Raw genomic sequence first — 25898 nt, 5'->3', positions numbered from 1 at the left:
GAAGTTAATTTGTATTGCAATTATCTGTAGAGGGGTTTCCACCATCCCTGCTAAGTTTCATTTTTTCTGTCTTTTTTTAGTTTGATGTGTATTATATGTGATGTTACATATCACCGGTATTGTGGTAATATTAAAGTTTATTGAGATTTCCATACAGTAGAGATTCCACCATTATTGTTAAGTTGTTGATTAGTAAGTTAGCGCTACACTTTTTCTTTTTTGTGGTGTGGGAACACATAACAGTGCTTAGTGGCAGGCCTTTTACTGACATTTTACTTTATTTTACCTCCAGTAGTTTATTGTAAATAGTAGTGTGGTGATTACCTATTATACTAAAGATTGGCATGTGGCATTAATAAACATCAACAGATTTCAGTTGTGCCCCACCAGGCCGGCCCCCCATGGACAATGTGCCTGTTTGCTGAGTTCATCTCCCCATCCCTGCACTCAGTTCACTGATAGGCACTGATTGGCAGCACTGATGGAAACTGATTGGCAGCACTGATGGGCACTGATTGACACTAATAGGTGACACTGATTGGCAGCACTGATGGGCACTGATAGGTACCACTAATTGGCACTGATTGGCAGCACTGATGGCTACTGATAGGCTGCACTGCTTGACAGCCCCGATTGGCACTGGTTGGCAGCACTGATAGGCGCTCATAGGTGGCACTGATTGGCACTAATTGGAAGCATGGATAGGCAGCACTGATGGGTGGCACTGATGGGCGGCACTGATAGGCAGTGTTTAGTGGCACTGATTGGCAGCACTGATGGGCAGCACTGATAGGCAGCACTGAATGGCACTGATAGACAACACTGATGGGCACTGATTGACACTGATAGTTGGCACTGAGTGGAAGCACTTATTGGCACTGATAGGCAGGACTGATAGGTGGCAATGGTTGGCACTGATAGGCAGCACTGATTGGCACTGATAGGCCGCACTGATAGGCAACACTGATGGGCACTGATAGGTGGCATTGATTGGAAGCGCTGATGGGCACTGATAGGCAGCACTGATTGGCACTGATAGTTGGCACTGAGTGGAAGCACTGATAGGCAGCACTGATAGGTGGCAATGGTTGGCACTGATAGGCAGCACTGATGGGCACTCATAGGCCGCACTGATAGGCAACACTGATAGGCACTGATAGGTGGCATTGATTGGACGCACTGATTGGCACTGATAGGTGGCATTGGTTGGCACTGATTGGCACTGACAGGTGGCATTGGTTAGCACTGATTGGCACTAATAGGTGGCATTGGTTGGCACTGATAGGTGGCACTGATTGACACTGACAGGTGGCACTGATTGTAGCATTGGTTGGCACTAACAGGTGGCATTGATTGGCACTGACAGATGGCACTGATAAGCACTGATAGTTGGCATTGGTTGGCACTGATTGGTACTGACAGGTGGCACTGATAGGGGGCATTGGTTGGCACAGATTGGCACTGACAGGTGGCACTGATAGATGACATTGGTTGGCATTGATTGGCACTGACAAGTGGCATTAATTGGCACTAATAGAGGAGAGAGGAGTTTCACACTGAGCAGATCGCCAGGCTTGTAAGAGCCGCTCAGTGCCTTAAACTGTCATGTAATGTCCCTGCTTGCAGAGACTATCTGTCAAAACTCGGTGGTGATGTTGGGGGTGGGCGGGCCAAACAGCTATCATACACCAGCCAACGGGATAGGGGCTGGGCGGGCCACTCCGTGTATGTGGCTCTGCCCCTTTCTATCAGCTATCATACACCAGCCAATGATTGAACTGCTTAAAAGGGGGCAGAGTCACATGCACAGAGAGCCCCACCCACCCCTGACATCACCGCCGAGTTTTAACAGATCTGCAAACAGGGACATTACATTACAGTTTAAGGCACTGAGCGTCTCTTACAAGCCTTGTGATCTGCTCAATGTGAAAGTGCTATACACTCTTGCAGCATTTCACAGGAGAACTTGGGAGACAGCTGGCATGCATCTACACTAACAGGGGGTGATTAGGGTGTACCCAGGCACACCGGCACACCCTGTGCGCACGCCTATGCCTGTAACCCTAACAATAACACTTGTACTACCCCTCTTTGTAACTCTGATATTAACCTTCTCACCACCCCTAAAAGGTACCCCCTCTAATAGTAACTTTAACACTTATACTCCACCTAACGCAATCCTCAAACTAAGGGGGTTTTTTACTAAAGGAAAATCCACTTTGCACTGCAAGTGCACTTGAAAGTGCAGTCGCTGTAGATCCGAGGGGGACATGCAAGGAAAATTAAAAACAACATTTTAGCTTGCACATGATTGGATGATAAAGTCAGCAGAGCTTCCACTCATTTCAGATCTCCTTAATGTAAACTTAAAGCTAAAGCTTAGGTATGGCAATATTTACATAGTTACATTGGTCTAGCTTGGGCCAATGTAAGCATCTTTGTGCCATACCTGTGGAAATCTAGTAGGCACCGCTACAACAATAACAAGCTCCACTAGCTTCCAAGTCCTGTAATGAGCAGCTGCTGTGTTCTGAACACAGCAGGCTCAGCCCAGGTACCAATCTGGGAACACTTTGCATTTTTCTCAGAGAATACAAAACAAATCTCTGATTGGGCGAGGTGGAGAAGCAGGGAATTGATGTCACAATCTCTACATTGTCCGATGTTAGAATATTATTCCAAATTCATAATTCGGCACTTATAGGTGTTATATTATATTCATAGCAGGCTTGCAAAACTTATTTGGTTTTATAATTAGTCATAATAAATATAGTATGTGTGAATGACCATGATCAAATGTTCAGTAATATAGATCTTCATTAAAAGCTGAGTTTTGCTAGAAGTTTCTCGTGTATGAGAATGACATATAAGGTATCTAAGCTATCGAGCCACCATTTCGGATTGATCTTGTTGTGAAAAGTTCATCCAGACGTCCGAATACTGTATACTATAGATGGTGGTGTATAGCGAGCACTTTAAAATATATACACATGTTGTGGTTTTTTAGATAATGTATCTTTTTTGTTATGTATTTTTCCAAGTGAATAAAATGTTATTTTAAATAATCAGTTTGTTATAGTTGTGCCTATAAAGTCCAAAAGTCCCTCTTGTTTGGTTTTCGCATATAAGGTATCTTGGTATAGAATATCATGAGAAGACAAAAATAGACACGTATTTATGTAGTTAGAGCAGGGCTCAAAATTTCAAGTCCTAAACTACTAGCCAGGCCTCAAGGGTTATTTGCCACCAGTGCCCCACTCAATCCCTACCCTGCCCCACCAAACCCTGCCCCGCCCCTAAACATGCCCTTATAAGTTATCTCATGAAATGACACTTAATTGTTTTATGCAAAAATAAGTTACAAAAAAATATTAACAACAACTTTATCAGTGCAGCCTCACCTGTGCCCCTCAATGCAGCCTCACCTGTGCCCCTCAATGCGGGCTCACCTGTGCCCCTCAATGCGGGCTCACCTGTGACCCTCAATGCAGCCTCACCTGTACCCACCTTTGCAGACACACTGTGCCCACTATTGCAGCCTCACTGTGCCCACTACTGCAGCCACACTGTGCCCACCATTGCCTCTACACTGTGCCCACCATTGCAGCCACACTGTGCCCACCATTGCAGCCACACTGTGCCCACCATTGCAGCCACACTGTGCCCACCATTGCAGCCAAACTGTGCCCATCATTGCAGCCACACTGTGCCCATTGCAGCCACACTGTGCCCGTTGCAGCCACACTGTGCCCGTTGCAGCCACACTGTGCCCGTTGCAGCCTACACTGTGCCCATATCAGCCTCACTGTGCCCATTGCAGTCTCACTGTGCCAATTGCAGCCTTACTGTGCCCATTGCAGCCTCACTGTGGCCATTGCAGCCTCACTGTGCCCATTGCAACCACACTGTGCCCATATCAGCCTTACTGTGCCCATTGCAACCACACTGTGCCCATTGCAGTCTCACTGTGCCCATTGCAACCACACTGTGCCCATTGCAACCACACTGTGCCCATATCAGCCTTACTGTGCCCAATGCAGTCTCACTGTGCCTATTGCAGCCTTGCCTGGGCAGAGGAATGTATGGCTGGAGGAAGAGGAGAGCCACGGGATAGCACGCTGTTACCGGCGTTTACATTATAATTGTCTCCGCTCTGCTCGACACAGCCCCGCCTCCTCCTGACCCATGCCTGTGATAGATAGAACGCATCCCAGCATTGGACCGGCGCTCTATCTATCACAGGCACAGGTCAGGAGGAGGTGGGCTGTGTCAAGCAGAGCGGAGATAATTATAATGTAAGCGCCGGTAACAGCGTGCTATCCCGTGGCTCTCCTCTTCCTCCCCGGGGCAATCACTGGGAGAACGGCTCCTGATCAACCCCACCAGCGGTGCTCTCCCCCCCTCTCCCGGGCAGGCAGCCCAGCTCGCGAGCCCTCATTTTCCACTCGCAAAATGCGAGTGGAAAATTTGAGGGCTGAGTTATAGAAATAATACATATTTGTTTATATCCTGTTAAGTTAGTTTAGTGTAGTCTCAGTCATATTAATAAGTATTAGTATATAGTTACTTTATGTAGTTAAAGTTGGTAAAATGTGTTCATATTAGTAGATGTTTGGTTATATGACATTACATGATCAGCACATTACTACAAGTGTTACATATGGGATTGTCAATCAAACTCTATATATGACTATCTGAGTTAGTATTTCCTTTTGTATAGCATATTGCTGAAGTTAGCAGAAATGAATGTGTGCCATACAAGGGTCTAAGTTTTTGTGAGGTTATGACGTTCACATGTAACATATAAAGCCAACGTTTCCATATTGAAGGTCAGACATACACACACACAAACACTAGGAGAGATGACACAGACATATTCACACGAAGACACTGACAAGATGGAACAGCTGAATTCTCCCAAGCCACGTACACACGCGCGGACAATTCGACCGTGTGTGGGCTTCATCGGACCTGCAGCGGACTTTTTCGGTCGAAAATCTGACGGACTTTAGATTTGGAACATGCTTCAAATCTTTCCGACGGACTCGGGTCTGTATGCTAGTCCGACAGACAAAAACCGACGCTAGGGCAGCTATTGGCTACTGGCTATCAACGTCCTTATATTAGTCCGGTCCTACATCATCACGTACGAATCTGTCGGACTTTGGTGTCATCATGTGTAGGCAAGTCTGGTCATTAGAAAGTCCGTCGAAAGTCCATCGAAAGTCCGTTGGAAAGACCGTCGGACCTTTGTTGTCAAAAAGTCCGACCTTGTGTACGCGGCACCAGAAGTATAAGAACGTCATTTCCTGCTTCTTTTTGGTTACACAAGACAGCATGGAGACAGAAGGCAGCAGCCATGAAGCACATATGCTTTTATAAGCTAATTACAGGTTTATAACTATTTATTCTATTTCATATATTTGTACCCACACTGAACTGAACTATTATACCTTTTACACTGTATTTATGATGCCAACTGTGTGACAAAAAACACACTTTTTTTTAAGTCAGTCTGACTATCAATGCTATTCATCCAGAAACGCCCTTGAGATACAAGAATATTAGATATTATTTCTATTCTTCATCCGATCAGACAACTCTTTCATTGAGAAAATGCAAAGTGTTCCCTGAATGGCTCCTGTGCAGAATGGTAGACCTTCTGTGTTCACTAAGCAGCAGGGAAGCTGCTCAGCATGGGACCTGAATGCTAGCGGCAGTCACTGTAGAAGTGGAGCCTACTACAAAGATTTCCAGCTTCCATAGGGGATCCCATAGAAACATGCACAGTTACATTGGTCCAAGCTGGAACACTGGAACTATGTAAAAATTGCCATACCTACACTTCAGTTTTAATCACTGATTTGCCTATTTACCTCTTCTGCACCAGGATCCTCTGCTCCAAAAAAATATCCCCTTTGCACCAGACTCTAGATATCAGAACCAGAATCTACAGTTTCAAAGAAATATACATACTCTATATCATTATTTTAAACAAGTAGTTAAATAACACAATTGTGCAAATAGTAAAGACTTGAAATGGCATAACACTATCTGATTATTAGTTTTTTTTTTTATTAAATCTAAAAGACAAAATAGATATATCTGTTGTAAAATAATACTTGTCCTGCAGAGAAAAAACACTGTATACCTCATACAAACAATGCTGTACTTACATGCTCTGTTAGTGAGGAGTCTTTTTCCAGGAACTGAACTGCACAATAAGCCAGCTGCAGGGGACAAAATTACCATTTTAAGCGCTTGCTGAGAGCATACGGGTTGGTAATTTACTCTATTGAAAGACCAATTAACATTAAGACACATTTTATTATGCAGTGTGGAAAAAAATAAGTATGAGTTAAGCTATTTACTTTGCTGACAAAAACATAATATATATTTTACTTCTTTCACATATACTTTTGTAATCAGAGCCAGAGAATCTGGGAATGACAGGGGTGTCTCCCAACAACAAAACAAGATACAAAGATGGGCATCTTTACAGGATAATTATACATTATAAGTGAGAATACAGTTTAAGTTATTAGCGTGAAATTTAAAGTATGTACTTTATGTTACTTTTACATTTACTTGCTTATTAGGCTCATAGTTCTAAACTACAAGGTTCGTTTTTGCCATAATGGCCTTTATTCATGTAATGAGAGTAGAAAATAAGTTACTTTGGTGAAAATAGCAAAAAACACTTATTGCAACTAAAGCTGCATACACACGATCAGATTTTCCGACGGGAAATGTGTGATGACAGGCTGTTGACGGAAAATCCGACCCTTTGTTCGCTCCATGGGACAACTGTTGTTGGGTTTTCCTCGGACAAATGACGGATGACAGGTTTTAAAAATTTCTGCGGCCAAATGTCTGTTGTTGGATTTTCCGAGTGTGTGTATGCAAGTTCATCGGACAAAAGTCCAAAGTATAAACACGCATGCTCGGAAGTAAGGACGAGCCAGAAGCGGTCGGTCTTGTAAGCTAGCATTCATAATGGAGAATTAACATTCGTGACGTGGCAAATTATGAGATCCCGAAATGCAGAGCACATTCCCTTCTTCTTTAATGGGATAATAATGAAGCTGCTTTGCTGGTGATACTGATGGAGTTATTGCAAATTCATTTTCAAAGGCTTTTTTTTTTCTAGTGATATCAAGAATAATATTATTATGCTTTTTTGGGGGGGCAAGTTACCACAACACCATTATCCCTTAGTTTTTAAAAAACTATGTTGGTGTCCATTGTCAATTTTACATTGTATTTTTTAAAATGTAACTGCCTACTCCCAAACTGTCATTTAAAGTAAAACACATAGCCAAGTATTATTCTCCACAATTGTTTTATTGTGCATTAAAAAAAGAAAACAAATAAAATCTGCCAATAGAACCTAACCAAAAAGTGCATTCTATGCATCCAAAAATATAAAAAATATAACAAATCAAATCATTATTATTCAACCAAAAAATAAAATAAAAGCCTCATGCATGTGTCCTGCTTCTTAATATAGGGGGTCAACAATGCCAAGAGTTGGTGAAAGCAGGGATCCGTCATCCAGAGAAAATTCTGAAAAACCTCCGGGTTATTCTCCTGGAGCTCCCACAGCAAAGGCATATGACATAATTGGTCATGATTAATAAAGCAACCAATTTTTGGTCCAAGAAATCCTCCTCCTCCCGTTCCTGGACTGGACTTGGGTCAAAGCAATAACTCCAAGGCCAATAATAAATAACACATTATCTCCTCCGATTCTGCAACATGTCTGGTTGACGAACGCCGTTCAGAAACAAACTGAAAAGCACGAAATGAAAAGCGCAAACTGAAAAGCTCTAAATAAAAAGTGCGAATCAACACTCACCGAACTTCTACTAACACGAAATTAGGAGAAGGAGCCCGAAAGGTGGCGCTAAAGAGCTGAAAAAACACGTAGTACTTCACTACGTTCGTGTTTGTTGGCCGACAATTCCTTGCCATTTGTATGCAAGACAAAATCCAGACACATGCCCTGCCCGAGGTTTTGTCTGCGGAAAATACGATCGTGTGTACTTGGATTTAGTCAGTCGAGCTTATTATGATACCTTTTCCTGATCATTTTTCAAAGATAAATACACTATATTACTAAAAGTATTGGGACACCTGCCATTACATGCACATGAACTTTAATGGAGTGTGTCTATGGGAATGTTTGACCATTCCTCCAGAAGCGAATTGTGAAGTTAGGCACTGATGTGGGGGAGAAGGCCTGGCTTGCAGTCTCTGCTCTAATTCATCCGAAATGTGTTCTATCGGGTTAAGGTCAGGACTCTTTAGTGGCATCCCAGTCTAATGCCCCGTACACACGGTCAGACTTTGTTCGGACATTCCGACAACAAAATCCTAGGATTTTTTCCGACGGATGTTGGCTCAAACTTGTCCGATCGTTCTAAACGCGGTGACGTAAAACACGTACGTCGGGACTATAAACGGGGCAGTGGCCAATAGCTTTCATCTCTTTATTTATTCTGAGCATGCGTGGCACTTTGTCCGTCGGATTTGTGTACACACGATCGGAATTTCCAACAACGGATTTTGTTGTCGGAAAATTTTATCTCCTGCTCTCCAACTTTGTGTGTCGGAAAATCCGATGGAAAATGTCCGATGGAGCCCACACACGGTCGGAATTTTCGACAACACGCTCCGATTGGACATTTTCCATCGGAAAATCTGACCGTGTGTACGGGGCATTAGTCCGTAGTTCACTATTGAGTTGGCCCACCCTTTTCAGCTATAACAGCTTCAACTCTTCTAGGAAGGCCGTCCACAAGGTTTAGGAGTGTGTCTATGGGAATGTTTGACCATTCTTCCAGAAGTGCATTTGTGAGGTGAGGGACTGATGTCTCCACTAATTTATTCCAAAGGTGTTCTATCTGGTTGAGGTCAGGCCAGTCAAGTTCCTCCACCCCAAACTCGCTCATCCATGTCTTTATGGACCTTGATTTGTGCACTGGTCCAAATCATTTGGTGGAGGGGGATTATGGTGTGGGGTTTTTTCCTCAGAGGTTGGGCGTGGCCCCTTAGTTCCATTAAAGGGAACTCTTAAGCTGTCAGCATACCAAAACATTTTGAACATTTTCATGTTCCCAACTTTGTGGGAACAGTTTGGGGATGGCCCCTTCCTGCTCCAACATGACTGCACACCAGTGCACAAAGCAAAGTCCATAAAGACATGGATAAGCAAGTTTAGGGTGGAGGAACTTGACTGGCCTGCACAGAGTCCTGACCGCAACCCGATAGAACACCTTTTGGGACAAATCAGAGCAGAGACTGCGAGCCAGGCCTTTTCATCCACATCAGTGCCTAACCTCACAAATGTGCTTCTGGAAGAATGGTCAAATATTTCCATAGACACACTCCTAAACCTTGTGGACAGCCTTCCCAGAAGAGTTGCAGCTGTTATAGCTGCAAAGGATGGGCCGACTCAATATTGAACCCTATGGACTAAGACTGGGATGCTACTAAAGTCCATATGCGTGTAAAGGCAGGCGTCAAAATACTTGTGGTAAAATAGTGTATGTGGATGCAGGGAAAAGTAAAAAATTCACTTAATTGTCATTCCCCTGTGCCCCACCCAAAGCTGCACACAACTTCTCTTCCCTGCTCAGAGCTCCATTTGTCCTTAGGAGTAATACACATAAGCTCAAAGCCACTCGAGCTGGAGTTTTTAATAAGGATAATGACTAATGGTAACCAATATTCTCTTCACAGCAGGCAAAAATGTAGCTTTATACATCACCTTTCTGCCTTCTGCCTTCTGCATTCTCACTGGCCAGTGAATCAATGTTATCACCTCTATATCCGGTGAGCAAGAAGCTGACATAAATGGCATTAATAAACCAGCAGAGCAGTATTTGTCACAAGATTGGCTGGCTAAAGTTGCAAATCATTTGGCATATGATATAATAACTGGCACCACCATGTGCCCAAACAACTGTTTTTCATGTGAGTGTAGCTAATTTTTACCACTCAATCTTTGTCATTGAATTAAAAATTTTCTGCTTCTTTCTTCTGTAATACTTACACAAACTCAGCTTTTACAGCCTGTCAGACCAGCATTTCCGGTTCTGGAGACCAGACATTTCTGGCTGCAATTACATAGCTCCCAACTGTCCCTGATTTCGAGGGACTGTCCCTGATTTGGAGAAATGTCCCTCTGTCCCTCATTCCTCCTCATTTGTCCCTCATTTTGGTCTGATTTATATAGATGTATATAAAATGCACTTTTTATCTATCAAAAAGTGTTTTTCAGCACTAAACCTTTCATCTGATTTCTAAACTGCTGCATTTGTAAATTCCAAAAGCCAATATAAAGGAACAGTAGTGGTTAAAAAAAGCACCTGTGGGTTTAACCAATCTTGTTTTTTTTTTGTACAATTCTCCTTTAAGGGGGCGTGGCCATGGGTGTGTCCTATGCCTGCATACTTTTGCTGATAGATGTCCTTCATTTCCCATCTCAAAAAGTTGGTTACATTTGCAATTATGTGCAGCAGTGTGGTCAGCACTCTACTCTGGCCAGCTTCAACTCTCCACACTCAAGCCTGGGATGTTTGCTGATACAGTGAGATGACCTGGTCCTTGCTGAAATGTACTATTCCACAGCATCACTGTATGCAGCTGTGCGACTTGCCTGTGTACACAACTGTGTTGCGGATTAGTAAGCATCAGCAAGGACTTGAGAGTTCTGAACTTCCCTGTCACTGCCTCTCTCTCTGTTCAAGCCCACTTCTGTTCTGCTTTAAGCTACACTTTTTCTGCGTAGTTGGTGTGCATTCCACACAGACATCTCTACACTTAAGCAGGCCCAAGCATTCAATAAGCCATATCGTCCGACTTTAGAAACATTATTTGGCGCATTTAGATTCTCAAAATGAAAAATTTTATGCCAAAAGAAAGATCCATCATGTCATAATTTTGTTGCGTAATCGAACGATTTTCTAAACATTGGTAGGGAAATCAATTGTAAATAGTTAAAAAAAATGTACAGCGCATGTGCATTGATCGACAAAAAAATCTACTATTTATGTTGTTGTTTTTGATCGATAATATGTGGAAGATAATTTGACACAATGATGCCATTTACACACATGTTTTTGTTCAACAGATCTTTATCAAAAACAAAAGTTTTTTCGAACGATTTTCTATACATGTATGGCCAGCTTTACATTAAATGGATCCACAAAGCAATAAGGGTTGTGAGAATATATATTTTATTTTGTTTATTTTTATCAGTTTACAAAATGCAAAGTAAGTGAAAAAGAAGAAAAATCTAAAACAAATGAATATTTGGTGTAACTACCCTTTGGCTTCAAACCAACATCAACTCTTACACTTGCACACTATGTACACTTGTACAAAGTCAGGAATTTCTAGGATTATAGTCAGGTGTATGATTAACCAGTTAGACCAAGCAGGGGCTAATGATTACAAATTCCATATGTAGTTTGAAACACAGTCATTAACTGAAACAAAAACAGCTGTGTAGGAGGCTTAAAAAAGAAGGAGAGGGCTGGAGGAACAGCCAAACTCTGCTACTAAGGTGAGGTTGTAGAAGACAGTTTCATGTAGTTAGGTTGAAAGTAGTTATATCACATCAACAAGGTCTCTTCAAAAGATTTCAAAGCAGGCTGGGGGTTTCAAGACATGCTGTTCAAGCTCTTTTGAAGAAGCACAAAGAAATGGGCAACGTTGAGGATTGAAGACTCAGTGGTCAGCCAAGGAAACTTAAAGGGGTTGCAAACCCTCGCCGTTTTTCACCTTAATGCATTTTATGTATCAATGTGAAAAACATTTTTTAATGCAGCAGCGCCCCCGAGCCCCCCTTATACTTACCTGTGCCCCGAAATTTTGTGCGACGGGAACGAGCACACCAGCTACGGACAGTGTCTCGTGTCCTGATTGGATAGATTGATAGCAGCGCAGTCATTGGCTCAAGCTGCTGTCAATAAAATCCAATGACGCGGGCACCGGGGTGGGGTCGAGTCATACATTCAGAGGCTACGGACGCCGAATGATGGACTCGGGAGCGCACCCGCAAGGTAACCAACCCCCTTGGGAGAGTGCTTTGCCTAGGGGGATATCTGATGTGGGGAGGAGCCGCAACAGCCGCCAGGGGACCCCAGAAGACGAGGTTCAGGGCCAAACTGTGCAAAATGAGTTGCACAGTGGAGGTAAATATGATATGTTTGTTATTTAAAAAAAAAAAAAAAACTAACCCTTACAATCACTTTAAGGAGGTTGAAAAGTCACATAACACAATTACTTGTATCCTCTCTGTTTTTGCAAGATATAACGTGCAGTGTGTGTGTGTTTCTTTTAAATTTGAATCCTAAATACCTTTCTGCACAGCTCCTCTGTGCAGTCACGTAATCTCCCTCTGTTTTCCTTCCTTGATCTAAGAACAGAAATGGGAGAGCTGAGATTCCCCAGTGATGTCAGCCAGTTAGCAGAGGGAGGTCACGTGACAGCAGAGAGGAGCTGTGCAGAAAGGTATTTAGGATTATCATTTTAAAAAAAACTGACATACTGCACTGAATATCTTGCTAAAACAAAGGGAATACAAGTAATTGTGTTATGCATTACATCAGAATAGAGGCAGAAAAAGAGGGGAGGGGCGAGGAGGAGATCGGCTCTGCAGACACAGACTGGAGCTGACAGGGAAAGGGAGAGACACTCAGAAAACAGCGGGCTGACAAAGGCACGTGACCAGGGATTGGCAAGGTGTCTGTACATGGAGCAGTCCTTGCAGGGTCCACGGCCGCTGCAGACTTTTTTTGTACTTGAGTACGAGTCTGTCACTGTACTATGTACTAAGGTGAAAAAACTTCTGACAGTGACCGGGCTCCCACCCCCCCCCCCCCCCCCCCCCGTTTTACTCACCTGAGCCCATTTGTTCCCTCATTGGAGACACGCTCACCTTCTCTGCCCGAGGTTCTCGGCTCTTGATTGGATAAATTGCAGCCATTGGCTCCTGCTGCTGTCAATCAAATCCAATGGCGTGGGCGCCAGGGGGGCGGGGCCGAGTCTTTCATTCTGTGTCTATGGATGCAAATGCTGGACTCGGGAGCATGCCCGCAATGTAACCCCCTAGGAGAGCGCTTCTCCTAGGGGGTTATACGATGCGGGGAGAAGCTGATAGCACCACCGGGGGACCCCAGAAGAGGATGATCAGGGCCACTCTGTGCAAAAACGAACTGCACAGTGGAGGTAAGTATGATGTTTGTTATTTAAAAAAAAACGAGCCTTTACAATCACTTAAACATTTCTCTCAGAAATGTGAGTTTGTAAGTGTGAGTGTGAGACTAGTCCTGTTCCAAGGGTTTTGCATGTGCAGTCACTAGCCACTAAGTTTTGATCTCGCTTCCGCCCTGCAATGATATGGAGACGGGTGGGGGCCATCTTCCCCTCACTCGTCTCCATGTCTAGCCAGAAGGATCCAATCGCCTCCACCGCTACCAACAGCTCTGGTAAGCGGCGGAGGGCACCGGAGCGTGGTGGGAGGGCGTCCCTCTCCCACCGCCGATAAAAGTGATCTCAGAGCGAATCTGCTGCAAAGACCACTTTTATCTGAAAGCGGACCACCCGCTGAACAAGAGGATACCGGGTTATGGCAGCTAGCTGCTGCGATAACAACGATGTTCCTCTTCGAAATACCGACGTAAAACTGCGGCGGGTGGTCCGTAATTGGTTAATATCCCTCTGATAATGTCTACCAGGTTGAGGCTTCTTTAGCTTCAGGTATGCCTCTGATGTTTAAGCTGTTGTGGTGAGACCTGTTTTCTTGGTCCTCCATTTTGAACATGAGGGATCTAAGAATGATGATAGGGTTGTTGGTTTTTGTTGCAATTACTGGATTGCCTGAAAATCTTTTAAACATTTTAAAACCATACACCACAAGCAGCCTTTATATAAATGTTATTTTAAATTTTCTTGTACTTGATGGTTTTAATTTGGATTGGATTAAATTGGATTTGGTGTCCTTCACTAAGGTCTGTACTTTGAAAAATGTCCGCCACAGCCTTGGTCTGTGCCTATCCCTGCACGTAACCTGACCTCAGTTTCATGGATCAGCAGTCATGATTACCATGGTCAGCACACACAGGGGTACACATGAGCAGATAGGATCAACCAGGTATTTTAGATCAAAGAAAAGGACATATTACACTGCAACAACACTATGCTACTGATCTTGCATTTGTTTTCTTTTTTTTAGCATTACAACCACTTTAAAGCAGCAGATGAAAGGCCAATCATGCCTACTTCTTTTCACCATCAGAAGATGTCCAGCAGTGCCATCAGCACAAAGATGGCAGAAATCAGGAACCAGGTACAACTATCTACTGTCTGAAGAGGTCTGGCCAGAGGTGGTCTTTATGGACAAATTGCAGCTAAAAAACCATACCTCCGATGTGGAGACAAGGTTAAGCAACTCAACTATGCAGGAAAACATAGGAACTGGGGTGCAGAAAAATGGCAGCAGGTGATTTGGACCTATGAGTCAAAATTTGAAATATTTGACTGTAGCAGGAGACAGTTTGTTCACTGAAGGCCTGGAGGGTGGAACAAGAATGAGTGTCTGCAGGCAACAGCGAAGCATGGTGGAGGGTCCTTGCAAGTTTAGGGCTGTATTTCTGGAAATGCAATTAGAGATTTGGTCAGAATCAATGCTGTTCTCAATGCTGAGAAACAGAGGCAGATACTTATCCATTATGCCATACCACCAGAGAAGCATATGACTGGCCTCAAATGTATTCTGCAGCAGGACAACCACCCCAAACATACAGCCAAAGTCATTAAGAACTATCTTCAGAGTAAAGAAGAACAAGGAGTCCTGGATGTGATGGTTTTACTCCCACAAGTCTGTCTGGGATTACATGAAGAGACAGAAGGATTTGAGGCAGCCTACATCCACAGAAGATCTGCGGTTAGTTCTCCAAGATGTTCGGAACAACCTACCTGCAGCGTTCCTTTAAAAACTGTGAGTAAGTGTACCTAGAATAATTGATGTTGTTTTAAAGGCAAAGGTTGGTCACACCAAATATTGATTCGATTTGGATTTCACTTCTGTTCATTTACTTTCCATTTTGTTAATTGATAATAAATTAACTATTAACACTTCTATTTCTGAAGGCATTGCTAATTTACAGCATTTTTTCACACCTGCCTAAAACTTTTGCACAGTAATGTATATTTACACACACTATGTGCAAAAAGCTTACAAATACTACAGATAATATGTATTAACATAAATATGTATTGAGGTACGAAAGAAAATAGCAAAGTGGGATGGTCATCCGATCTGACATGCTGGACGGACAGCGGATCGCCATCCGTCTGTTTTTAGAAGATTTTGTTGGATCGGATGCCAGGCGGGTGTCAGCGAACACATATCCGCTGACATCCGCCTCCCCATAGAGGACAATGGGTGGCCCGATCAGGTTCGCCTGAAAAATGGATAGGCGGACCTGATCGGTCCGATCGTGAGAAAGGGGCCTTAAGATGTAAGACTCAATTTATTATGTAAACGTTTCTGTATATTCTACAGTCAAGATCTAATTGATCCATTGCAACAGTTCCACCCAGACATAACTGTATAGGCCAGAATTTTGTTCAGATGGGCAACTTGAAACCACCTAGGAAAAAAATCTGTTCTCTATTCACAGTACCATCATGTTAACATTTTTTGTATCCCATCCCCACTTATGGCAGTGTGGTCAAATGACATCTCTTACCTGGGCGTGGAATATAGAAAGTGATTTTGCAGAGTGCAGTGGTATCAGTACACGGACAAGAAACTGTTTGTGTTCTGATTTCAGAGGTAAAGCAAAGCCATTGATGATACTGCAGAAGAAAAAGCAACACAACTTCAGACTGTGTAAGCACTTGATAAACTTAAAGGCTAAGTTAACCTTTTTTTTCTAAATTCCAGTTCCCCTATGTACCAATATAGCATTGATGTACTTTTTTTTGCAAAAATAAAACAGCTTTCCATTTATTCTTCACATGCTTACCTCACTCTCTTCATGGCTGTTTAAAAACAGTGCTCCATTACGTCTGCCTTACTTCTCGGACAGACTTTAGGTCATGATACAGGAAGCAGTTGACTTTTTTCAACCTGACTAACCATGTGACTATGTAACTATAGAGTTACCCATTTTATGTATACTTGGTTGATCCTGCTGCTCTCTATCTCCACCATCTGCTCATGTCCCCAATTCAGCTAGTGATTTTGCAGCTGTAGTGGCAGCTCTGCACATGCTCAGTTTTCAGTGAGTTTCTATGCTAAACATTTCCTCCCTATCACATCTGAGCAGCCCATGTGTCTATTAATCCAGAGAATATCTGATTGCCTCTCAGGGGATCAGGAGGGAGTTTTTTCCCCAGCTGTAGCAAATTGGATCATGCTTTGCTGGGGTTTTTCGTCTTCCTCTGGATGAACTGTGGGTATAGGATTGTGTATATGGGATTGCATGATTTTTTTTTTTTTTTAATTGGTTGAACTAGATGGACTTGTGTCTTTTTTTCAACCTGACTAACCATATAACTATATAACCATAGAGTCATCCATGTGGGTATATACACAGTGGTCAATGACAGCCCACTCCCTCCCTCCTCCTCCATGCCCACTAACTAGCTAAACACAATAGGGATGGGATATTACATGTAGATTAATGGAGAAATCACCTCTCTCTAATTCTAAGACCCAGGCTGGAGGGGCGTGACACAGAATGTGACTGGCAGAAATCTGCCCACACCATGTTACTTCCACAAAATAATAAAGATTTGATTTCAAATATATATTTGTATGCCAATTAAACAGTTTAATTATATTATTTATTTATTTTTACTCTGTATTCCAAAGGCTGTGGTTAAGCTTCCGATATACGTCCCGATTGGCTCACACAGCAGTTGGACTGACAGCTCATCTCACTACTTGAGTTGGACACATCGTCTTTGGGCGGACATCTGATTTCTGGATATACAATCAAGGCCACACAGGGCAGCCTGACGCCGGTCTCCCTGCACGGACTCCAGGCTCAATTTGCTCCCCACCGCAGCCGGCTTTCTTCTCCACCAAGGACAACCACACAGCTCCCATTACAATCCACTGCGGACTGTCATCCTCTCTCGCCCCCTCACCCGCTTGTGAGTTCTATTTGTTTTATATGATATTTTACTTAATAAATTGTGCTACACTATGCTGCTTTGGCACTTTCTTCCCTTCCCTTCCTATTTTACAGAGTGTGGATTTCCAGCCACAAATGAAAGCAGCCTTGCCAGCACCACAGAGTCAGCCATTTTCTACTAATTGACATTTTTATTCCTATACCTCCGAGAATAAGTATCTTTTCATATGTCTTTTTTACCTGGTATATGTCATTTTATCTCTATAGGATGGGCCCTGTATCAGCGCTAAAGTCTTTTTTGGTTATGTCTTAGGATAGCAGATGAGTATATCACAATATACAAAGGTCACAATCAGGAATAGAGCCAATTACCAAAACCAGAGCAAACAAACAGGACACACTTCAGGGGTTAAGGTGGGTGGAGTCCAAGTAAGGAAAGGAAAAGAGAGGGCAGAAACTAATTTCAATATGAAACATGGGAAGAAGTATACCCAAGAGTTAACAACCTCCTAAATAATTAAAAAGGGGGTTGAACACATCAGGATGCATGCTGAGAACCAGGAACACATGTGCATACTTTGTCATGCTCTTGCACATGAACAGGAAAGCTTGTTATTGCATGTAGACACTAAAAATGTATCTAGAGTGTCATGCATTAGGAAGGACCTATCAGTGGTAATCAGAGAGCAGCATGACAATTACAGTGCAACAGAGATAAAAAAAATAGTGAGCGAAAGGAAAGTGTTAACAAGATGAGCCAGCAAGGATTCTTCCACAGCCAACTGCCTGACACCCAAATGCTTTCCCAATAGTGAGCAACCATTTGGATGAATTAATGCAGAGCTGGTAATTTACTGGCAGTTCTCCATTCATGTTTTTCAAGTTAAAAGGAAAAAAAGACTAGCTGACCTTATGCATAACAGACAGAGCCACCAAAGGAAGATAGAACTTACTGTTAAAACCAAAATGGTAGCAACTTGGACAACTGTAAATCTGCTGCCAAACCACAACGAATGAAAAGATGCCTAAAAGGGAGATATGGCACCAATGATGGACATCTGTTGACGTGTAAGATGTTGGCAGTAGATGAGTGATTTTAAAAGGGATCTTACTGGAACAGCTTCAGAATATCTGTTTATCACATACTCATGAAGTTATTCTCTTCCAAAAGAGAATTTAATGACAGTGTTGCGAAAGGCAGTTTTGTCTCATTTTTGAGGCTTCAAAACATTAAAGTGGATTAAGTATTGAGTATATAAAAGCAGTCTGCCTGAGAATAAATTGCACAGTATAATTCCTACTCAGTTCCCTTGGCATGGTAATAAAATCTGCAATCATGAGTTTAAAGAAGCAATTGCCTCATGACAGAAAAAATTGCTACTTTACCACTGTAGCACCCTCCAAGGTAGAATGTGAGGATGATAGGTAAATTTAGTTATTTGGGGCTCTTCTGTAATCATTGAAGCAGCTGTTGAATTATTTGGGCTATTCTGGATCTCACAGCCTGCAGATTTGATTGCTCCCTCTTGCCTTCTAAAGGCTTCTAGAACATAGGGGGCTGAGAGAGTCAAATGGGCAGATTGAATATTTATTGTGCTGCAGCCAATCCCTGAAGAGGTGTGTCCAGTAGATGGCTGGGGAGAACATAAATAGTATGGTGTCTGAAACAGCCATGTTCTTGTGCTGCTAGAGAAGTTCTCAGCCTCAGGGGAGGGGGCCCTGGCAGTTCTGTTGAAGTCTACAGAAATCCATCTAGGTCCCAGCTATAACAGAGCTGGGGACCTATTTCTAAATATTCCTGGAGCTAAGGATTTGGTTGGTTGGTTTGTGCAGTTGGTTTGTGCAGCTACTATGCGAAATTGTGAGTACTGATCCAAGCTCATTGAGTGTGTGCTGTGCTATGGGGGCCAGCAGTAGCTCTTTCTCTGAAACTACTTCTACAAGGTCTCAGTTCTGACTTTCCCCTGGGTTACTGGTTTAAAGACTGCTCAATGAAGTTGCAACTAGTGAAGTGTGTCCTCCTGTTACAAGTCAACATTTCTGGAGTATCCCATACCACCCCAAGCCTTATCTTGTTACAAGTTCTACAAGCAAAAATCTTAAAAAGCCATCCCCTAGACTGTTTAATGGAGCTAAAGCAAATGGACTGTTGCCTGTGTGATTGGTAGCCTCCACACTGTTTGTTAAGAATCAGTTAAAATCATCTTCTCATAGGAGTGTATCGCTACATCACCTTTAGATGCAATTACTGTATTTAAATATTTGTCTTACCTGTTGAGTTTCACGTTGATGTTTAGGAATTGTGGACCAACATAATGAAACAAAGCTTCAAAACTACAATTACAAGGTGATAAACCCACTTTAATAAAGTTGCAGATATATATACTGAAATGCAGTGTTTCAGAGGCCAGTGGTACCTTTCCCAATGAAGAGCTCATGATGCCACCTTGTTGGGGGAACAATGGTCAGGCAGGTTAGCAAACGAGCCTAAATTGTTATTGTCTTAACCTGTGAGACAGTACAGAGCTTTTTCATGGTATGAAAAAAGTTTTATGTCACCCAATTAGGTTGAGGGGTTCTGAGGTGCTTCTAGGGGAAACTAGACTTTCAGTTTCTTCAGAAACTGATAAAACCTGGTATGTGTCCTGTAGTCTGGAGGCTTCGTAGAGACTTGGGAAGAATGAAGTCTCCAATTCTGGGTCCATGTTTTGCTAAGAACCAGCTCACTCATTGTGCAAGTTTGCAAAACTCTATTAGGATAAGTTTTGGCAAATGTTCAAAGCTCCACCTGGGGAAGAGAGAAGGCCTCGCTCTGTCCAAAAGTTAGAGTGTGGGCCAGTGCAGGAGGGAACTTTGAGGTATACTGAGTGTGTATGTGAGCAAAGAGCACAGAGCTTGTGTGGAAAGACTGTCTGGAGGATAAAGACAAGGGCCTGAGGATTGAGGCCAGACCAGCGGTGACATATATGAAAGCTGGGATGATGATGAATATTTGTGTTTTGTGGCATTGGAAGTGGAGTGCTGAATAACTTCTGTGAGGGTAACCCATGTGTTTTGGAACTTTGTTTTAATGAAAGTGTGCAAGACAGGCCCTTAAAAAATATTTAGCAAGTGGACTGCATCCTTGGAAGTGATACCCTAGAGTAAATTTCCACACCTGATATAAGTGATGTCTCAAGCTCTGCAAGCATTTTTTTCTCCTTCCCTTAAAATATACATTAACATTTCTAATTACTGACTCACTATTTGATCATGCAGGCTGAGTATCTGACTTTACCCACAGGTCTGTGAGCGTCCTAAGACTTGCCATTGTGTCTGTCAATTACCTGCCAAGAATCTCCAGAAGCTCTGCTACACCATTAAACCGCTCTGTCTCATAGATAAATCTGCAAGAAGAAATAAAAGCAATAAGTCGAAAACCATGTTTTTCAACATGTGGGGGTATTTCTTATAGATTCAGGTTCCTATTCAAAACAACCTGTATTAGATATTTTTGGTTGGTTGAAATGAACCATTAATCCAAAAGTTATTTTTATATTTTTTATATTTAAATGACAGTCACCCACTGGCTTCTTATATCTCTTAGGCACTGCAGCAGTGTGATCTTCACATCATAGGTCCTAGCTCTATTCTCTTCTACTTGTTTCAGATGTTCCTGACCACCTTTAGCTGTCCCCACACCTCATATTACATTCTCTTATTTTATTCCAACATGGACAGTGGGAACCTTTTATAATGCCCACAACAGGTGAACAGACCAAGGAATTTTCCAGGTTTTAGACTAAAAAATTTTTGACAGAAAAAGCTGGTTATTCTCAAACTTTGTACAGCTGGGTTCTACCATCACAACACATACAGCAGTAAACTTACGAAATTCAGGGGACCTCAGGGGTGGCCTAACGTCCCCACACAACGTTTCAGTACATCTTATGGTAAAGAAGACTGTCAGAGATAGTCAGAGATGGTGGACCTGCTTGAAAAGATGGTCAGAACATGTAGACATACTACAGAAGACATTCAGAGACTGGGGGCATGGTATGTAAGACTGTTAGCAATCATTGTCAACTGGCTGCTACTGTGAGAGTACAAATTGAAAAATCCTTAGGATTCCAAAGTCTTTATTGTTCAGCTGGTTACAACAAGCAGGGCAAAAGACATCCAACCTGTTTCGGGTGCCACACAATCTCCCTTCATCAGGGCTGAGTGAAATGGCAGAATATTAACACTTCTAGTGTGAACATCAGCAAGACTGTTGTTTAGAACATCCTCTTAGGAATACTTTTGAGTCCATTTAAAATTCTGCCCTTTCACCCAGCCATGATGAATTGGGATTGTGTGGCCCTGAAAGACATTGGCTGTCTTTTGCCCTGCTAGTTGTAACCAGTTAAACAATATAGAATTTGAACTCCTAAGAATTTTGCATTTGGCACTCTTTTGACCTGAGAATGTCCTCCTTGTCTTTGTTGTGAGCTGCCAAATACAGGCCATTTGGGCTCAAGTAATGACTTTGTCTACATTTTGATAACCTGTGAAAATCTGTGTCCAGCTCCCCTCTACCAATACCTCTAGAACTTACTGCTAGTGACTGCTGGGGTTAAGTACCCAAGGACCACATGCATCCCTGGGAGAGCAGGCTGGACACCAGGTCTTTACAGTGTACAAATTGTATTATTAAGTACCACATGTCCCATCCGCCTACACTGCTAGCATTTAGATAAAGTGTTGTCTTCTCCAATATATCAAAAATAACATGTATGCTTTTATCTTCCTGTGGCACTGGTAGGTAACACTGGAGTTAGCAAATGTCCCCACAACACAGCTCTTTACAGAATTCCTGAGCCTTCCAGTGGGCCATCTACAGTGAGCTTAAATCCCATGTTTTGGGAAAAGCTGACATTAAGGGATTGCTTAAAAAGCACTAATATGCATTTAGAGGGCATGGGTAAAAAAAATGGACTTTAGGATACATAAACTGATATGCAGATATTGTTAAAAGCTGAAATAAAATTGCTAATGAAAAATGTGACAGAAAAAATGATGCGTTAAACTCAATTATATACATGATATTAATATAATATAAAAATAATTCTCAAATATCAAATGAATAACAAACATACAAATCATAAAAATCAAAACCATACAAAAGATAAACAAATGTAAAAACCAAATAATAAACACTCTCCACTTATATGTGCAAGTTGTGACAAACGTTTAAGGCTAGGTTAACAACTGTGCGTTTTAAAGCGTAGTTCCACCCAACAACGGAACCTCCGCTTATCTGCTTCCTTCCTCCCTCCAGTGCCACATTTGGCACCATTCAGGGGGGAGGGGGAACGAGTTCCTGTTTTTGACAGGTACCCTTCCCCACTTCCGGGAGACTGCACTGCAGCACCGTCCCTCAGAAGTTCGGTCCCCCTCCTCCTTCCTCCGCCGCCGGGCCAGTAAGAAAGCGCAGCGTGCTTCACACATGCGCAGTAGGGAACTGGCTGTGAAGCCAAAAAGGCTTCACTGCCAGTTTCCATTACAATGAATGGCAGTGGCAGCACCCGACAGCCGATCAGAAAATCAGAACACCACTTTAAGTGCATTTTCATAAGCACAAAAATGCAAGAAATTGATTGAACATGTTTACAAATAAACAATACCCAAGCTCAAGTGCAGATCCAGCTTCTAGTGGCCAAGGACCGGTGCTCTGGCTGTAGTGCACTCAAGCGATTAGATCCATAGTAACATCAAACTGGCAATTCGGAGTAGTCCATAAAATCCAAATCTTCAGTGGCTACAAACTAAAACACACTAGTAACAAGCTAACAGGCTTCAGCTGTGACCATCAAAGCCGAAACACGTTAGCTTGTTACCAGTGCGTTTTATTATGTAGCCGATAAAGATTCCGATTTTATGGACTACACCGAGTTGCCGGATTGATGTTACTATGTATTTGATTTAAAGTGGTTCTAAAGCCTAAACATTTTTTATATTTCCTTGCATTAAGGTAAGAAATGTTTAGGCAGCGTTTTTGGCCTCTCACCCCCCCCCCTTTTTACTTACCTGAGTCCTCATTTGATCCAGCGCTGTGCACGAATGCAACTCTTTTCTCCCCTCACTTCTAAGCAATTGTTTCTCTGTGCTGCCAATCAAAACCAGTGATGAGGGGGCGGGGCCAAGTCCCGCTGTCTGTCAATGGATGCAGAAGTGGGGCTCAGGAGTGAGCACAAACGAGGGCCCCCATGGGAGGCTGCTTCCCATGGGGGCAGTGGACAGAGAGGAGGACCTGAGAAGAGGTCTGCATTGCACAGAGAAGGTAAGTATAGAGATGTTTGTTTTTTTTTGTTTTTTTAAGTTTCCTTTACAACCACTTTAACATGGTTTCCTATGGGTCAACAACAAGGTCCGGTCCATGGACACACAGTGCAGCTCGGACATGCCCTTCACTTCAGGATTTGACTGACAGCGGCCTATGGCTCTCACGGCTCTCAGACTCTCCTGTGAGACCAGAAAGTGAAAGGAGAAGAGCTGCTGCCGAAACAGCGCTGGATAAAGAGACAGGTAAGTGACAGGTAAGTGTTTAAGAAGTGGGGGGGGGGGGCACAAGTGGTGAAATGTTTTTACCGTAATGCAGGGAATGGAAAAGTTTTAACTTTAGATCCACTTTAGCCAGTTACATTTCTGAGCCATTTTTGCATTACAGTTATTGGCCTAATGATTTGGCAAGAACTATGAGTTATTGTATAGAAGAAAAGAACTTCATTCTTTTCTACCATCACTAACACAAGCACTACGAAGACACAGACCATTAAAAAAAACGCCCATTCTTGTAAACTGTACCTGAGGAAAATATTGTTGCACTGTTTTCTGATATATGCTCTAAGTCCCAGAAATTTTCCATATACACGGTGCAGAATGGTCTTCAAATATTCCCTCTCACGAGGATCTTCACTATCAAACAGTTCCAGGAGCTAAATAGGCAGAGAAAGTGTTACCAAGTCCAATTTCAAGTCTTCCCACATTCATGAAATACAAATAATAGAGATTGGTAAACAGAAATAATTGGAGGGTGACAGGTGCTTTTTTTATGTATATGTGATCTTTGGGCTATAGAGGGCTTCAATATTCTGCCAAAATCCAAGGCCACGGAAAGCATAAGGCTCACTAAGATTTGACACAGATTACAGCCAGATAAGGGGCAGCACAGTGGCTTAGTGGTTTCTGCCTTGTAGCACTGGGTTTCCCAGATCAAATCCCATTTAGGACACTATTTGTAGGGAGTTTAGATGTTCTTCCCATGCATGTGTGTGTTTTTTCCTAAACTCTAAAGACACAGGCCAGTAGGCTAGGTCTGCGACACCAGCAGTAGTGTAAAAGACTTTTATGCATGATGTATATCTTTCCACGGGCAGTGTGCCTCACAGTCAGTATCTCAACACTCTAACATGCAGATATGGGCCTTCATAACAGCATAGACACTGTGTAATGTATGCTGAAAATGATCCCCATTCTACAATTAACCATTGCCTATTGGACCTATGATGATTGCACTGATCTACCTGAAACAATAGTGTAGGTTGAGACTTCTCTCCCGGGTACTCCCTCCCCATCTCCCTACTTGCCTCAATGCTTCCTATTATCTCTTTTACCTACTTTTACTTCTACTACTTATTTATCTTTGCACACTATTTCAGTGGCATCAGCGCTGATGTCTCACACAGATGGAGACAGCTACAAACTTCTTTACAGCAGAAGGCAACACTCTGATAAGAGGCACATAGAACCCCCACAAAAGTAACCACCTCCTGTTGTTAAACTGATGCATGCAGGCTGCACCTTCGTTATAATCTCTGATGCAGGTACAATTGAAAGACACATATGGAATCCCCACTCTATTTTCATATAAAAGAGAAAATCCTCCCGGATTGCGGTAATCTGTTGGTACCATGCCATCTACTTTAGTACTCAAAATTATAACCTATATGTAGTATAAGGTTTGGGCTTAGTCCCCTAAAGTAGGTTTTTCCCTGTTGGTCTTACTCATTGGTCTATGACCATACTTTTTGCTGGGTGGGAGGTTTCCTCTACCGTTCCGGTTATCTGCAGAAATAGTGGAGGAAACTCTAGACCACAGTTCCTTGTTTGAATGAAACATGGTAATAGAACCTGGAACGCTATCTCATTAATGCAAAGAAATTTGCTTAACGAATTGTTGTCAATGCCTGGTACTGGAAATGGTTGAATGACATGCTTGATTTCTTTCCTTTTTGTACAATCCGCAATCCTTAAATAAAGATTTAAAAAAAAAAACAAAACATACGAAACATCTCTCTGCGCTATATAGAGCGCTGGGATATGGACAGCTCTAGAGCTAAGGAGAATCCATCACTTACCATGTGATACACCTCCCAACTAACCACTTCTTTTATGTTGGTCTACCATATTGTACAGACTTCTTTTGTTCTTCAAGGCTCTGATGAAGAGGGAACTCCTCGAAACGCCTTAAGCCCACCTTTGAGCACTTGCCCCTGCATGGGCATGTCTAATTTTTAATTGTAATGTGTATATTTTGTGTTTTAAAAGGGGAAAACATTTCTGATAATTTTTGAACATATAAAAATGCTGAAAAAACACAAATTTCACCACATGCATCAATGGATGAGTCCAGTAGTGACAAACTCTGGTCCTCTCACGGAATTTTGTACGTCGACGGAGACTCAGCAACATCAAGAGCATTTCCTCACACATGCTCAT

The 25898-nt window shown here is 42.5% G+C and overlaps 1 protein-coding gene across 2 annotated transcripts in view; it reads right to left on the bottom strand.

Moving 5' to 3' along the window:
- The window catches only part of PPP2R5B (protein phosphatase 2 regulatory subunit B'beta), a 142348-nt gene that overhangs the window by 24132 nt on the left and 92318 nt on the right, over positions 1–25898 (bottom strand). For both annotated transcript variants that reach the window (XM_073604873.1, XM_073604872.1), the window contains exons 6-9: positions 23985–24115; positions 20486–20545; positions 15765–15873; positions 6177–6230 (exon numbers count right to left, since the gene is read on the bottom strand). In XM_073604873.1, coding sequence (XP_073460974.1) covers positions 6177–6230; positions 15765–15873; positions 20486–20545; positions 23985–24115 — 354 coding nt within the window. The remainder of the gene's footprint in view (positions 1–6176; positions 6231–15764; positions 15874–20485; positions 20546–23984; positions 24116–25898) is intronic.

The sequence above is a fragment of the Aquarana catesbeiana genome, linkage group LG11, assembly GCF_042186555.1.
Source record: "Aquarana catesbeiana isolate 2022-GZ linkage group LG11, ASM4218655v1, whole genome shotgun sequence".
Lineage (NCBI taxonomy): Eukaryota > Metazoa > Chordata > Amphibia > Anura > Ranidae > Aquarana > Aquarana catesbeiana.
This window is presented reverse-complemented; position numbering and strand designations above follow the sequence as displayed.